The sequence below is a fragment of the Venturia canescens genome, chromosome 5, assembly GCF_019457755.1.
Source record: "Venturia canescens isolate UGA chromosome 5, ASM1945775v1, whole genome shotgun sequence".
Lineage (NCBI taxonomy): Eukaryota > Metazoa > Arthropoda > Insecta > Hymenoptera > Ichneumonidae > Venturia > Venturia canescens.
Window position 1 is genome coordinate 7,663,475 of NC_057425.1, and position 16,820 is coordinate 7,680,294.

The 16,820-nt window shown below is 37.2% G+C and overlaps 1 protein-coding gene across 14 annotated transcripts in view; it reads right to left on the reverse strand.

Annotated features, from left to right (window-relative positions):
- cac (cacophony) overlaps positions 1-16,820 on the reverse strand; it is an 82,182-nt gene that overhangs the window by 11,442 nt on the left and 53,920 nt on the right. For 6 of the 14 annotated variants that reach the window (XM_043420782.1, XM_043420781.1, XM_043420776.1 and 3 more), the window contains 10 exons: positions 12,038-12,121; positions 9,970-10,086; positions 9,656-9,721; positions 8,249-8,340; positions 7,424-7,908; positions 6,764-6,868; positions 6,529-6,632; positions 4,679-4,735; positions 1,121-1,332; positions 557-566 (listed from right to left, as the gene is read on the reverse strand). In XM_043420782.1, coding sequence (XP_043276717.1) covers positions 557-566; positions 1,121-1,332; positions 4,679-4,735; positions 6,529-6,632; positions 6,764-6,868; positions 7,424-7,908; positions 8,249-8,340; positions 9,656-9,721; positions 9,970-10,086; positions 12,038-12,121 — 1,332 coding nt within the window. Of the gene's footprint in view, positions 1-265; positions 567-1,120; positions 1,333-4,678; positions 4,736-6,528; positions 6,633-6,763; positions 6,869-7,423; positions 7,909-8,248; positions 8,341-9,415; positions 9,508-9,655; positions 9,722-9,969; positions 10,087-12,037; positions 12,122-14,116; positions 14,228-16,820 lie in introns of all 14 variants that reach the window. The other 8 variants (XM_043420786.1, XM_043420789.1, XM_043420785.1 and 5 more) reach the window with 5 other exon arrangements.

The window sequence follows — 16,820 nt, forward strand, 5'->3', positions numbered from 1 at the left end:
ACGATCGAATGATGCCCATCTCCGGTGTGATCGCTAAATATTCGTTTTTCTTTCTGCGTTGTTTTTAAGTTTTTCTCTAAACACGCTTCGTGTACGAAACCGGAGGTTCGTGGGACGGCGATAATCTCTTCGGCATTGATCGAATCGCGGTAAATCTCAAAGAAAAATAATGAATAAAAGATATGAAGAAATTTGGACCCTGGAGGAGAGGCCAAAGAGTGATTTTGGTTTAGTTTTTGTTTTTTTTTTTGGACCGAGTCGACACCTTGAGGTAACGGATTGAGGAGCGAGGTGCGTAGGTGTTCTGGTGTCGATAGTACGAGGGTGGTCGGTGAAGATGATGGTGGTGGTGGTGGTGGTGATGGTATTGATCATTTTCGTAATCGTAGTATTGGTGATGATGGTGGTGGTGGTCCTGGGAGGACTCAGCCAGCAATGGCTCTAGCTCAGGTGCGCGTTCCACGCCGTTAACTACAACCCCAGACCCACCCCCTCCCTGGCTACTCTCTCCGCTGCTCCCTAGTTTATCGTACTGGTGGGACATCTTCCAGTTCACCTTTTTGTTTCTGAAACATTATTTTCAAAATGAAACACATTTTCGGATGAGTAAACGATCAATGGGAATTGGCAGTGGCAGTTTCTGAGCAACGTCAGTGTCAAGGCTCCAAAAATTCTTCATTTTCTGTCTTTTCTTGCATTACACATGTTCCAAATTGTGCTAAAAAAATATTCGAGGGAATACTCGAGGAAAATTCGTGAACCGATTATGACTGAAAATGCTCCAATTTTCCTGAATTGTCATCATCACTATGAACGTTCATAACGTGGTAAATTTTTGATATTTTTTAAATGAAAATTTATTTTGAACTCGTTTACCACGTATGCAATAAAGCATCGTTCATCCAACCCTTAAATAGTTGTTGCTCCCGACTTGGGAAAATCAGAATGAAAATTCTTCGACCCCTAAACTGACGTTTCTCCTGACCCATTAAAAACGAATTTGTCAAAGTGACAGGCAATTTGAAGTGAAAATCGTTGTTAGAATGATTAATAAAATTTACAAAGTACATTGATTTTTCTCTAATTGGGTAATTGAGGAATTGATTTTTGTTTGACGGACCTGATGCTACGCTGTCGTCTTCGCTCGGCCGCGGCAAGGGCCCCGATCGTGCCCTCATCCTCGTCCCTCGAACCTCTGTGGTGATGGTCAGACTTTCCGTCGTGAACGATTGGAGGTTCGAGGCTGTTTGCTCTGCTCCCGGTCCCGTGATGATTATTCCCAGTATGATTCGCACCGGCCATATCCATCAGGCAGTTGAACAAGGTCGAACGCTATTCGAACGTGTGAAACCGTTGTCAGACTTGACGCTATCGTTCATTTATCTTTCTCACACTATTTTTTATTACTTTTTGAGCTCTGGCGTTTTACGTTTTGGTACGAATCTGTTTTTTTTTTTAACCTGCTCGCTTTTAGTACTTCAATCATTTTAGCATTTTCAACTTTATATGTACACGCACATACAGGCTTTTTTTTCGTTCACGATTGAATGTTTTTCCCACAGTTTTCGATATTCCAGTCTCTTCCTCATTCTCGCGCTCCATCCCTCTAACTTTTCCATTATTTATCATTTTTTCATTTACATCATTGCTTGAGAGGCAAACGAGTTTAAGAAGGAGACGAAATTCACGAAATACTAGAGTTCTTCAGTGAGTTTCATTGCTCAAACGTGCTTAGAACAAATGTAATGCTTTTGTGGTATATCCAAGTGCAACGTTGCGGTAATAGAAGAAAAAATGGTGAGAATATTGTAAGATCAAAAATTAGTGCACTTCAATGATAAATATTGTTGGTTCTCGTTGTCTGAAGCCTGTATGTCTGTTCAATTGTTTTTTTTTACCATTTTTATGAATGCTTCGTTTACAGATTACTTTACGGGTTCATATTTCGTGGTATTTATTGTGATAAGTCTAAAGAAACGAGCTCCAAATATACATACGTATGTATGAATCGAATTTATACGCGTATATTTGTGCATGGAACAACAAATCTGCAGACAAATGCAATCGTTAATAGAGCATGCATGAACAAGCCAATAATCAACTTTCTCATTAAATTGTTTTTTTTTCTCTCTCATTCCACGCAATTAAACACTCCTATTTAGCCGTGCAACATTTTCGACCTAACGAAGAAAGTTGATCATTGTTCCATTCAATGTATTATATGCACAGGTATAAATATGTGTATTTAAAATTTAATATACATATATTTATAGGTTAATGCTGTTTTATCAATTACGAGACAAGACCCAAAAGTCTAGGCTTCAGCACAGTTAACAAACAGACGGTTTTTCACATACAAGCGCCGATATATGGAAAAAAAAATTCTTACAGCAGTCGACAAACGAGCTGCGCATTACGTAAAACAATCCTACCTGGTTACAGATACATACACAAGGGAATTATCGTTTGTTTGTTTGTTTGTTTGTTTGTTTTTTTTTTCTTTGGTTCAATGTTTCAACATGCCTATGGTTTTGGTGAATTGTTTGGTGAGTTTGAATATCAGTGGTTATTCGGATTTTCAACTTTTTCACATCTTTATCGATCAATATCGTCATCGAGTTTACTTTTCGTATGGAGCCTCTATGATTTTTACAAACGAAATGGAAACTCGATACGACGAGGGTTTCAAGTTCGTTTTATCACTAAAACCTGATTATTTTTCAGAGTTCAAATTCTTTCTTTTCGATCATCATTTTTTGCAAACAGTTTTTAGCTGTGCAATCGGGGGAAAAAATGTGTTTTGGCTTTATTTTACACTTGGATCCCTTCTCTCGAAAGTTTTGATTCCATAAAGATCTTGCGAATGGATAGATTGAAAAAAATGTTTATTTCGGTAGTCTGTTTAATATGATTGTTGAGATAAAACTGAGTGTAGATTCAGGAAAATAGTGAGTGTCGGTTTTGCGAGTCAGTGGAATAGTAAATATTGTAATAAAATTTTCAAGCTTCAGTGTCTATAGCAATTATTTTAGGTATTGTCTAAATAAAATAGAAAAAAAATCTGTTCTACTTGAAATATATAAAAAAACGATCTACCGTTTCCGTAATTAGAAAATCAATTCAATCTAAGGTTTTATTTGTGTTATCAAAATAAATATTCTCTCTAATTTAGCTCTATTGGTCAAACGAATGTTCATTTATGAAATAAATCGGAAGAGATGCTCGTTCCACATGTAAAGTTTGAAGAAATAAAATTCTATTTATAGATTTGCGTCTAACATCGTTCTATTCCAAGGGAGCTGCACACTTTTCATACGCTTAGAAAATTCCAACTTCATTAGCATTTGAAAAATCATTTGCAAACGTAATGATGGAACGATTGAAAGCTTGATTATCGAACTCGAGCTTCTCGAAGATTTTGGCTTCGAGAAAATAGTCAAAGAAAGCATATCCAAGCTGCACCACTCCCTTGACGGTCTCTAATATTTTCGTGTTTGAAACGGAAGTTTCGAAAATCTACAATCTAATGAGAAGAAGAGTAGTTTTGAAAAATTCTCGAGGCAAAAGGCGAACTATTTCGAGAACTATAAATGGGTTTGATAGATGTAAGATTTGAATCTTATTGACGTTTACGTATCGTTTCGAAGGAGATCTAAAGAGTGAGACTCTCTGACTACGTTACTTACACGATCTATAGAGCGTCGAGGTAAGGGAGCCGAAAGAGCGTACTAAAAATAACGCTCTCGTACAAACAAACAAAAAGTACTCTCACGTCGCATCGAATACCAGATGTCAAATTTCGATATTTCGAAAAGTTACATAAAACGATGAATAATGAATAAACAATAAAATCGTAATATGTAATATTTTCACGAAATCTCGTCATCCGTCTCGTTCGCTTTGTTTCTTTTTTTTCACTATTCGATTCCTGGGAGTGCTATTTTGGATAGGGGTTCTGTATCGAGAACGACGACACTGAGTTTTTATTTGCAGCTCATTGCCAATGTTTTCGTTCACACAATTTGTATCAATTATTTTTCAGCTCAACAATTTTCCAATGGCAAATGACAAAACTCAGTGTCGCTCTGTTTCTCTCACTAAACTAAAATTAAGTGTCTATTTATCTAAATTGAACCTGGCATTATTTGTCTGTTGAGTGAATCGCTAAAATGACAATTAATTTACAAATGCCTGAGGTTTCAACGAAATCAAACAATGTTCAAGTAAATATAGTGAATCGCGAGACGATGAATGGTGAGTGTGAGAGGCTGCGTCGTTGTCATCTCGTCCGATGTCTGACTGCGGCACGAGCGTGCGGCCGTCGTGGATAGATTCATCAGATTTCGTGCAAAATTCATTGCGAAGTGAAAACATAATGATTCGCGACCAAACGACAACTGAAACGCATTAGTTCTGTTTCCTCGAGATGAGTCGAATGATAATGAGTCGAAGATAAATAAGACCATGAGAATGGGTGTCGAAGAGTAAGAGAAAATAAAGTGGTCGAGTGAAAATAGCAAATTTTTACATAAGAGGTGCGCAGAGTGTTCAGAGAGTGTATTTCAAATAAATAATAAGCACATTAGATATATAAGTATAAATGAGGATAAAAAAAGGTTTGAGAGGAATTATTTTGCTTTTTTTGTCAGGAGAAAGAGATGAAAAAAGTAAGTACTACCGCCTGGGCTGCAGGACTTTGCCCGGCATTATCGTTATCGATAAGTTCGTTATCGTTCTGGAAAACAAAGAAAAAATATATAAAGAGATGATTATGGTGATTAGGGTGGAGATCCTCTCGTTTTTTTTTTCATCTATTTACTGAATGTATCGATGTATGAATGATTTTTTTTCACCGGCAACGGTAAGGTGAGTTAGTCTAAAACCTAAGTTCGATCCTATATTATCTAAGACTGCTTTAATATCTAAATCTTTCATTATAAAATAAAGTAAATTAATGAATAATGGAACAACGCTTCTCGTTGTCTTTTATTATTTTTGCTATTTCAATCAATCGTTATGGTAATTCTAACAGAGGGGCAACACCCAACACTCAATTCATTTCTACTTAGTGATATCCTATTATCGTTTTTTTTTGCAAAATAATCATTCAGAACTCACATATCCCTACCTATCTACCACGATATTTTATTATTAACCCTTACGGTCTATTTTTTGAACGTGGTTCCTATAAAGCTCTCGAAAACAACCCCAATTTTCTCGTCAGCACAACACGTTTTGCGTATGAATCAACGAGCTTTAGTTGTACACCGTGTTCTCTTCGTTATTTCATAGTGAAAACAACAGTGCGTGGTAAAGTCGAATTCAGTAGGAATTCAATGACAGAAAATTTGTGAAATTAAATAAAATATCGCAAAAGTGCCACAAGAAATTTTGTAGAGTGAAAAAATTGGAGTTTTTTTGCGATTCTGTATTCAGGCTTCAGGGTAAAATAATCCTATGAGCCATTTCCCGTTCTTGTGATTCCAAAAAGAAAAAAAATAATGATTTTTTGGGTGTTTGTGGTCATGGCTGTTTTTCCCGTTAGAGGCAAGCCACACGTGTGTAAATATTGGTTGGACTCGAACACCACTCGCTCCCAGTTGCTGGACTCATTTACGATTCATTTCAATTTGAATTCTGTGCTCGAAAAATATTCATTCGAAATTGCTCCGATCAACTGGGCTTGAGCGATCATTTCTTTTGATTTTAATATTTTTGGGAAAATCCAATTATTCGAGGATCTCAAGCCACATCGATTTGGTTGCACGATCATTATCTGATGGTTTTGCGTTCAGGGGACAAGGGATTCAAACATTTAATTATTCGGAATCTGTTTTCGTATCAGTGTTGCCTTTTTGGTGCCTTTGATTCGAACGTCAGCACTACTTGAGCACACGGATTTTCCCAAATTTGATGATTTAGGATGGGAAAATGAGAGAAGACTTCGCTTCGAACGACTGCAAAAAGTTTTGTGAAAAAAATAATTGAGCTCGGTGCCTCAATGCTCAATTGATTGTTCGAAGGGAACTCGTCTCGTGTCGAGGTTTCTAACGCACTACTGGGATCGATTTATGGGCTTCGAAAACCGCTAATTTCGAGGATTTGGTCCTCACAACCTTAACTCCTACCACGAATAAGCGACGACAAACATTCATTCGAACTCAGTTTTTTTTAGTTTTTCGTAAACCGACGCCGCAGCCTATTCCTCGTAGCATCGATTACTCCAACGTCTCGTTTCCCCCGGAGGATTAATGATCGCGACAAAAAGTTCTGAATCGATGTTTCGACAAAAGGCCAGCGTCATTTCGATTTACGGATCATTCAACTGTAGAGGAAAATCGCGTCAACGAAGTTTCATTCGTGATATTTTGTGGTCTGCTATGTATTTTTGAATGTTTTTTGTTTTTAGACGGCCCGCATCGTACAATTCCGGGGGGAGGAACATCACACGATACTACTTGATTTTTCGCACATTACGAAAAATTTGAACAATGAATATTTGCTCGATTAAATATTGAAATAACTCACCTGTGTGCCGGCCTGGGATTGTCCGAATTTCGGCGCTTTCCAATTCTCGACTATCAGCAAACAGGCGTATATCTTACCAACACTGAGCTTGTCTTTGCCTAATTCTGTGAACAGAAACGATCGTCCGTTTTATTGCAGTTCCCGAGTTTTCGTGGAAATATTTATTCGTCGTTCGATTTTTCAGTTACGTTCCACTTTATTGATTTTTTCTTTCGTTTCTATGTCGATTCTTTACCTTCTTTCCTAGGTATCAAAAGGTCCAGCATCTTTTTTGCTTGCAGAGGCCAAATATTTCTAATCGTTTCCCGTAGTTCATCATCTGCTCGATCCATCTCCTCGGCTGAAAATCGTTTAATTATTTTATCCATTTCGTATCGTTTTTCAAATTAAAGATCCATTTGTGCAATTATTATGGGAGGTTTTGAAAAGTATTTCTGCAAATACATTTTCATGACAGTTCACTGATGAATGGTTTCTGAACATTTTGTTACGTGGCCAAATTTGATTAGCCAAGATTAAGAAACCAGGAACAAGATGAAGATAATTCATCGGTTACCAGAGTCTTATTTCTGAAAAATTGGAGCTCGTTCTCGGCTACCGTTTGAGATGAATATTGCAAACAGACTGCAAACGATTTTAACCGAATTTTCCGAGAAAATAAAGATTTTCAATCCCTAGAATTGTCATTTAGAGCTTACATCAAAATTGAAGAGTACAATTCAAGTATTCATATATGCAAAATGACAAAAATTCGTTCGAAGAACAAGAATTGAAATTTTTTCGTTATCAAATCGGAAAAGTCTCAAGTATTTTTATTATTAATTTTTGCCATCGGAATTTCGGAGGTTTCGGTTAAAAGTCTTCATTGAATAATTGAGTTCGTCTTGACACTCACCGACTCTCATTTTGATGCTAAGGTTTTCCCTAATCAAGGCAAATAGGGTCGTTGTAAAGTTGACTTTGCCATCTTCATCGACTGGCATGTTCATTCTAATGAGCTTTTTATAGGCGAGACGATTCGGGCACTTGTTACCAAAGCCCAACGGTGGATCCATGTTTTTGAGCATATCATACATTTCGGTGAAATGTATTTTGCCCGTTGCATTCGGATCGTACTCGGCCCATATTCTAACGAATTCGTCGAGATGATGAGCACCGAGGATCGATGAGTCGCGCGTGAGGTAGTCAAAATTGTCCATGATTACGGCGACGAAAAGATTCAGCATTAGAAACGAGCAGAAAAAGATGAACGATACGAAATAAGCGTAGGCGAGATTCGAACCGCATCCTTCGGGCTCTTCTTTTCGTACTCTCGCGTCGCATTGTCTGCCCTTTATGCAAGAAAGCATTATATTTGGCCACGATTCCCCCGTCGCGCATCTGTAAATAAATTTTACGATTTTTATTTATCTCCTTCTTTAATCCCATCCTCAAACTCGTACTCAAATTTAAGGTTGATAGAAAGATAGTCTAACAAATTAGTTGAATCGATTTCGGAGCGTGTGCAACCGTTTTTTTGAGTGTATACAAATTTTTTTTATCAAAACATGTTCGATGCATCGAAGAGTGAAATCAATTCAAATTCTCCACATTCTCCTACGATTTAGCAACGAATCAGCTCCAAATTTTTGATACTGCGAGCTTATGACTATAGAAACAAGTGCAGCATGAGGCGAGAGAAAACGTAAACGGAGGTTTGGGATTGAGATGGTTTACTCACCGAAATAGTAACATCAGAGCTTGAATGAAACTCTGAAAATTGTTGTGTTCGTAGATCGACGTATCCGGATCAAGTGCGATGTTACCAAATACCTGTTTCGAATTAAATACGAGCCAGAAAGCCAGCAGAGTGAGTTTCAATTAGCAATGGAAGATAAAAAATGTTGGCTACGTGGGGGCTCAGTGGTTCCAATCAATCGCGTGGAAAATTAATTCGAGGAAAATCCAGCGCGGCTTTAGTACTACTACGTTTGAAACTTTTCTAGCTTACCATTGTACGATTCCGATTTTCACACTTTTAGGGAAAAAAGTGCACCGGACGAAACTCGAGTCAACTTTATTTAGCATGGGCCAAGTGTCACACGAATTTAAATTAAATTTTTCTTCATTTATACTAGTCAAGTTTACGTCAAGGGCAGGGTTCAATGTGTCAAATAACCAAAATGTAGAACAGTCGATATTTCGAAATTTTTAAAGTTGTAAAATCAGATTGGAGAAAAATAAGTAATTCGAAATTCTTACTTCAGATCGCGACTGTTTAGCAGATTACGTATTTAATCGAATATTCCTTCTTTTAATATCAAAATTTCATATTTTCGAATTCAAAATGGAGAGTAGTTGTTTTATAGACAGATCAGAATATAGAACAGCAAAAGATCGAGAGTGAATATTCCGAGCCTTAAACTTAGATATGCAGAGTAGCGATGGCTCGAAAAGGCGAAAAGTCAAAATGGCGGAAATTGGAGATCGCCAGTCTGAGTGAAACGCGTGTGTTTTGAGCTCCGATGCATTTCTTTATTCTGATCGCTCGACTTTCCAACGTTTCTTCATTTTTATGACCGTTTGACTTTTTCATGTTTCAATAGTCGAATTCATCTGTCCCCATATTACAGTTCCAAGTTTATAAGCTCGAGATTTTAGCTCTTCGAAATTTGAGTAATTCTAACATTTTATCCCCACCCTACGTAAAAATAAACATCGTCAATTTTTCTTCGAATCTTTTGTGTCTCGAGACAAAAATAGATTCAACAACGGACTTGAGTCGATCGAAGTCGATATTTATTTGACTACTTGAATAAAATTTGACCTTTTTCCATAAAAGTGTTTCAATTAGTTTTCTAGCTCAACGAATAGCAACTGCATTTGGACGCGCTCATTAATATCTCACCGAAAAAGTAACATTAGAGAGGCAATGAAGGATTGAAAGTGGTTGTGGCGTTCGATCGCTGTACCCGGATCGATAGCAATGTTCCCGAAAACCTGGTAATTTCAACGATTCTATATTTCTCTTCGGGTTTTACTCGTATCGAAATTGGCAAGTCATTCGGAATAAAAGTCCTCCAGAGAGTATGTGCGAAGTGGGCTTTTTCGATAATTCAATTGAAATCGATTTTCAAACGAATCATACCTGCATGCCGATAATGGCGTAGATGAAAAACAGCATTGCTATGAGTAGACAGACGTAAGGCAGTGCCTGAAAAAAGAGAAAAACGTTCACTGTAAAAATTGAGTTTTTCATTCAAACGGAAAAGAGAGAATCATAAAAAAAAACGTGTTGGTCTCAAATTTCTGAGACAGATTTTGTAAGTGCTTTCCATTCGACAGAAAATACTTGATATTTTCAAGACAACCTTAAATGGTCGCTAGAAATAAAAAATATTAAAAAAAAAAAAAAATGATCACTGCGAAGAAATAAAATAAATAAAACTGGAAATGACTTGCCTTGAAGGACTGCACGAACGTCCATAGTAGAATTCGTATAGTGTAGCCCTGCCTGAGAAGTTTGATCAGTCTGGCGGCACGAAAGAGCCTTAGGAAGCCAACATTGATGAAGTTCTCCTGTAGGGGACAAAGAAAATTACACTTCAACAAACAAAGTCGTAATTTCGTAGAGTTTATCAGTACCGAGCTTCGAGCTTGTATCGAGGCAACTTTGCGAAAACTCTTTCTCGATTCGTCGTTTCGTTTGTAGTACTGGTTCAGATGATTCGGTCGTTTTTTCGACGTCTTATTCCGTCGACGCATTATTGGCACGATACACGAACGAAGCTATAAAGTTCTACGATAATGCGCGCAACCAAATAAATCTAAAACAATAAACTAAAATGACAATTAAAAATAAATGCTCAGTTATTTGATGGCGCTGAAGTCTGCAACGTTGGAGATATGAACGAGCAAAAACTCTTTTAATCCTCCGAATTTTTTATTTCACGGATCATTGGTGTGGCTCGAAAAATGACGAATCGTAAATTAGATAAGAAAAAAAGAGAGAATCAAAAATACCTTTTTGCGTAAATTACATTTTCGACGTTACAAACTTCAGGGTCACATTTGTTGAAAACGAGGCTTGCCTGCGCCCGCATTTTTTTTTCAATTTATTATTACTAAAAATAGCGTACACTGATACAGTTAATGAAATAATCACGAGTGAAGGAACATTGCGGCATTTACAAGGCAAAGGGGAGAGACGGGGGTGCCCGCTAAGCCCATTACTTTTCAACATGTAGATAAACGACCTTGAGAAAGAAGAGAAAAAAAGTTGGAGGATAATCCGAGTGGCAATTCGAATGGAAAAAATAATTCGTCTAAAATTGCAGTTTTACGTTGATCAATAGCGGATGATGGAGGACCGAGAGCAATGCTTGGAATGTTGAATATGTACGCAGAAAAAGCTGCACGAGGTTAGATGTATAAAAAGATACAATTTTTGTACTTAAAAATGAGGGAAGAGAGAGGAAAGAAAAAAAATGTTACTGTTGTGAATGAGAAATGAAAAAGGCAATTCGGGGACGAAAAAAAAATTGAAAAAAGGTCAGGAATAGGAATAAAAAACGAAGGAAAAATGAGATGATTGAAACAAAGAGAAACTGCTACTGCGCTAAGAATAGCTAACGAACAAATGTTAATTTCAGTGAAAATTTATTAACCAGCTAACAAACCGCCAAAATTTATCCCCTCAGTGTGTGCATGTATGTGTGTATATGTGTGTTTAATAAAATATTTACATTGACAAATATTACTTTTTACATGTTCGTGTTTGATTCTTTACATATGTTGAGGAGCGATATTTTTTTCCAATTCGTTTCTGTTAACGAAACGATGAGAGAAAAGTCGAGCTTTCTGAAAAAATTTCCCCCTTGGCGGATTCCTGCTCGTCGAGAATCCGCTAACGGGCAACTGAGCTTTATCAAAAACGAGATTCTCCTTTCGCTTCGTTCGCACAAACAATTGGCACGGTGATTTATCGGCAATTTGATAATTGTCGACAAAAAAACCCATCAAATTTTGTTACATGTAGATTCAGAAATTACTTAGAGCTACTACTACAACTGTTGAAAAAATCTATTAATATTATCAACTGACTACCCTGTTCGATTAGCCCTTCGATTGTCGCGCCATGAAACTTTCTCTCACACTTTTTTTTCAAAGTGAAAAATGAGGGAATAATCTAAATTTATTTTCTACTTGTCAAAGAATCTATATACTTGAGAATAGTGGTCAAAAAATACAAAAAATTAAAAAAAATTGTTTTCTTCCGTACCGCCAAGTGGTGCGAGCGAGACTCACTGCGGCGCAGGGCGCAGTGACTGCGCGACTAAAATCGGTTGGTGGGTGAGCATGGTTCGGGTGAACTCGGCCGCTGTTCGGCAGTGTTCGGTGCGGTTGGAGGGGAGCGTGACACAGGAATTGGCTGAGAGCTCATCATCACGCGACTAACGAACGTTGGCGAGGTAGCGCGACAATCGAAGGGTTAAAAATGGTGCTAATAATTCTTTTGTTTTTTACGTACCCCGAATTCGACGACTAAAGCGTCCACTATGCTACCGATGACCGTGATGAAGTCGAAAGTATTCCAAGGGTCCTTGAAGAAATTCTGCTCGAGCGTGAAAATAGAAGTTTATTGAAAACCATCGTTTCTGTGAGTATTTAGAGCCGTTTAAAAAGTTTCTTTTAATAAAGGCTGGAAACAAGTCAAAATTTCATAATAACGAAATGGCATTTCCTATTGAATGAGATGTTTTCAGCCTGTTAATATTCATCCACGTTTCAAATGGCTCCAAAATGTTGAAAAAAAAAAACAAAAAGCTATATCTCTAAGTTTGAAACTAGTAATGTAAACATATATACATGTTCTGGAAATAGAAAACGCGATCGGCAAGTTCGTGTCGAATTCATGCCGATCCGTGCGTGTGCGCTTACGTGTGCATGTCAAGTGTATCGAATGTGTGTGTGTGTGTGTATGTTATGTAGTGTTATATATTATTGATGTGGCAGTAAAAACGTAGCAAATAGTATGGACATAATTTTCTTTACATCTAATTCATTTAATGAAGTTTTTAATATTCATCGTTGACAGTGTATAGAAGTTTGTTGTGTGTTCTACTCGATTCATTTTATATATGAGGCATTGCACGACAGATTTGTTTACTTTCCTCACCCGCTGAGCTCCCGCTCGAACATCAACCTCAAAAAATGTCAAAATCTCACGAGTCTTGTATATTTTAATACGAATATCTTCGAGATTCGTGAATAAAAATTTATTAATATCAGTAGAACGTCAAAAAGATGGTAAAATAAAATTTGTCAGTTTCAACGGTTACTGCTCCGACCATTTTCGCCATTTGAGGTTATCAATCAGTGTCGCCATCGACGAAAATTCAACTGTACACTTTTGTCACACACAGTTTTATCTTCAGGTAACAATACTTTTCATTGTCGAACAAAGTGTAATTTATTTCGATTTTTCGGTTGTGTCTCCCACTCACGCGAACCGTTTCAGTAACCGACCGACGAATCGCTTTGAAAATTTATCGTTGCATACAAAAGACGTTGAAACGTCGGAGAGATTATTCGAGCGGATGGAAAAAGTGAATCTACTTCGTAAATGCCTCATGTGTATGTGGAATTATTGCCATATTAAACATAAGTAAACTCAGTAATTAGTGTTCGAATTATAGTTATTATTTCGACGATACACAATCAAACTGTTGATGTAGATTAAAAAATTCGATGTTTGATATTTTGTATATGAATATATAGTATGTTTAGTGACGGGAATATCACTCTACAGATGATCTACGGGAACATGCCGGTCGTATAGCAAGCAGCTAGTTAGAGAGAGAAAGAGAGTTTTTAGCCCGAGACGCGATGTTTTTAATTTCATCAGGAAGTCCACTTTTTTTATCAATTGTTATTTACTGTAAACATATATATGTATATATATGTTGATATATGCAGTGGAAAATGTATGCCAGAGTGAAAGAGAGCGGAGATATATAAAAAGGCACAATTGTAGAGAAAGAGAGTGATGGATAGAGAGAGAGAGAGAGAGAGAGAGAGAGAGAGAGAGAGAGAGAGAGAAGAGAGGGAGAGAGAGACAGAAAGTTGTAGTGATATCTACTTTTTTCATCGAACGAGTCGATTTTTGTGGAAAAGAGTTGTTTGCTAGATAATAGCAACTGAAGTATAATTGAAGCAAAAAATCGACTGGGCTATGAAAGTTTTGTCGATGAAAATATTTTACATGAAATAAATTAACGCCGTTCGATCTTTTAAAATAAAATTCTCGGTCGAGGTTTTCATCGATGTAATAACACATTGCAAAATAAAAGATCGAAGATTTTGTATTTTTATAGCACCAAACGGCATGGGCTTGAGTCAGAAAAAAAATATTGAAGACGACGATGATAATCGTTCCTCCTCATCGGAAGTATCGATTTTTCTCGGCGTTGTCGTTATTGGCACACACAACGGCAAATGTCCCCGTTGACTTTGGTCCAAATTGAAGGTTATGTTTGACGTTTTTTCTTTATTTATTTATAAAATCGTGTGAATAGAGTGGATTTAGTGATTAAAGGCTTTTTTGTACCTTGCATCCGAAGGCGATGATTTTAAGGATGCACTCAACGAAGAAAAGAAGGGTGACGACCATGTTCACGATGGTCAAGCTGTCCACTAGAACTGGCGGCGCCTCGTGATACTACAAAATATACCCAACCACGTAGCACATTGCTCACAGATTTCTCTTTCTTTCGTTACGTTTTTTCTCCTTCCTGTGTTGTTTTTAATTTTGAATATTTTTGTTTTTCGTATCGTGATCACCCTCGAATGGTCCGAATCCTTTTCTTTTTTTGTTTTTTTTTGTTTTTTTTTTTCGTACGTCTGCATTATTTTAATCAACAACGAAAAAGGTACGAAAATATTTTTTCATTTCGAGAGTTCAAATTACTCAACCTCTGTTTTGCGTTTGTATAAAAATCATTAGTTCTTCTCTCATGCTTCAAAGCTCGAAACCCACTCAAATTGGAGAGCTCTTATCTTGGTACATCGAGTCTCTTGTTTACTCACCCAATTTTTGCCGACGATACGACGATTCACCCGATGAAACTCGTCGTCGACGAGCGACGAGACAATCGCGAATAATAAATCGTCGAAAAATTAGTACGCCCTCGGGTAAATCGTCATTTCGGTCGGAAATCTCCCGCGTTCGTTTTCTCTCTTCGTTCACATTCTTACCGAATTATAACAGCGAACCTAGCAAGTCTAACCAATCTCTTACAGAGTTTACAAACGATCGTCGAGTTTTACTCTTCGACTTCAAGACCAAAGAGATTTAGATAAAACAAAAATGACAAATCCGGTCATCGCAACGGGGTCAAAAGTGTCAGAATTCATTTGACAATGCACTCTTCGGAGACGATAACAACATGCAAAATGAAATTGAAGAAACATCTCCCAACTGATCGTCGTAACGATCAATCTCAAGTCAAACTTTTCGTTCTTGTTTTTCATTTCATCCTCTCTTATATTATTTAAATAATCACGTATAAATATAATCATTGTCATCACCCATCAGCCCATATACGCAGTCACCGGTGATTCATATATATATAAATTTTCTTTTTTATTTATATATATATATATTTGCATGCGAGGATTTATAAAAAAACATGTCCCGTGCAGTGAACGCGTGCGGATGCAGAGGCGGATATTGGCATGCAAGGGGCTGCTCGTGGAAATTAGTGTGGTGTTCCACTTCTTCCATTGTCCTCATCTTCTCCATAACGTATTATTTAGTATCGCTATTCCATCGAAATTTGTTTTTATCCTCATTTTTTGTAATTCCGCGTACATCGACGAGGTCGACATCGTTAAGCGTGAGAGAAAAACGTCACGAAGTCGTGAAAAAAGAAAGAAAACCGAAATATAAACAAAAGAGCAGGAGTGGAGTGACAGAGATAGTAGTTCACAAGTGTAGAGAGCGTTTAACAGAGATTGTAAAGAGAGAGAAAAAGAGAGAGAGAGAGTTAGCGAAAAAAATGTGGTAAACGTGTGCATCGAGAGAAAGAGATTATTTTCGATTCTTCCGAACGAAATAAATTCACGTCGATCTTTGTTCGAACGAGGGGACGAATATCAGGCTCGAAAGCCAAGGCGTTTTCCACGAATTCCTTCGAATTCTCGGCAACCGGGAGCGACTTGAAAACAATGAGATTTCGTGGGAGAAAAGTGACTCTTATCTCGTTCGAATAACCAAAAGTCACATTTTCCCGAGTGCACACATTTTGTTCTCTAAGCGAAATATTGAAAAGATAACGGTGATAGAGATAAAAAAAACACGAAATAAAATTTAAATCGCTTTGTTATGAAGTACGCCACGATTCGTTGAAACAATCGTGTCATGAGAGGAGATTCAGTGTTAGTAAAAAATCAATAATCATAGATACATTGACATATTCGCTCAAATATGCCGAGTATTATAAAGAAGAAGCGACTGAGTGGCAGCATCGTAATTAAAAATAAACAGCACGACAGCTCGTGAGAATAATGGCGAATATATTTTGAAGCTGTAACTCGATCGCTGTTCGAGCACAAACGTTTTTAGTGTTTTTTTTTTTTTTTTTAAACTCTGGATGAAAACCTTCATTTTATATTCGTTCCAAAGTGTAGATGTTTTTTGTACCGTTGTTGAATTTTCTCCTCCTTCCGAGAATGTGTATCGTCTCATAAAAATTGTTCCATCGTATTATATGTCCATAATATATGTCGCGTATTTTCATATGATATCACTTGTAATAAGAACAGTGTTGAGTTGTATGTGTGTACGAGTGTGCCGTCGAAGAACATGTGTGCGTGAGTGTGTACGTGTACGTGTGTGTGTGTGTGTGTGTTATATATATGTAGCAGTGATTTTTTTTATTGGGCGAACGCTCTAGATGTGTACTCTAAAAAGCGAGACTTACCAGCCTTTTTGAGAAACGGTTTCGTCGCATTTTTTCGTTAAATTATTAATCGTTACGGTTATTATCTCAACTTTTTAAAATCGTCCTGGGTACGATTATTTTTTCGTATCAATGCTTGGAAATAAAATTTTTCGAAAGATTGTCTTTGACTGATGGAAAAAAGGCGACGTCGAAACCGCACTCGTGACGATTGGGGAATAAGCCGGGCTCGAAAACTCGAAGCCAGCAAGGAACACGAGGATTTGCGTGTTTTATTGTTTGGCTGTTTTGTTTCTCTGTTCGTTGATTTGTTGTTTTACTTTGGTTTTTATTTTTTGGGGGGCGGGGGGT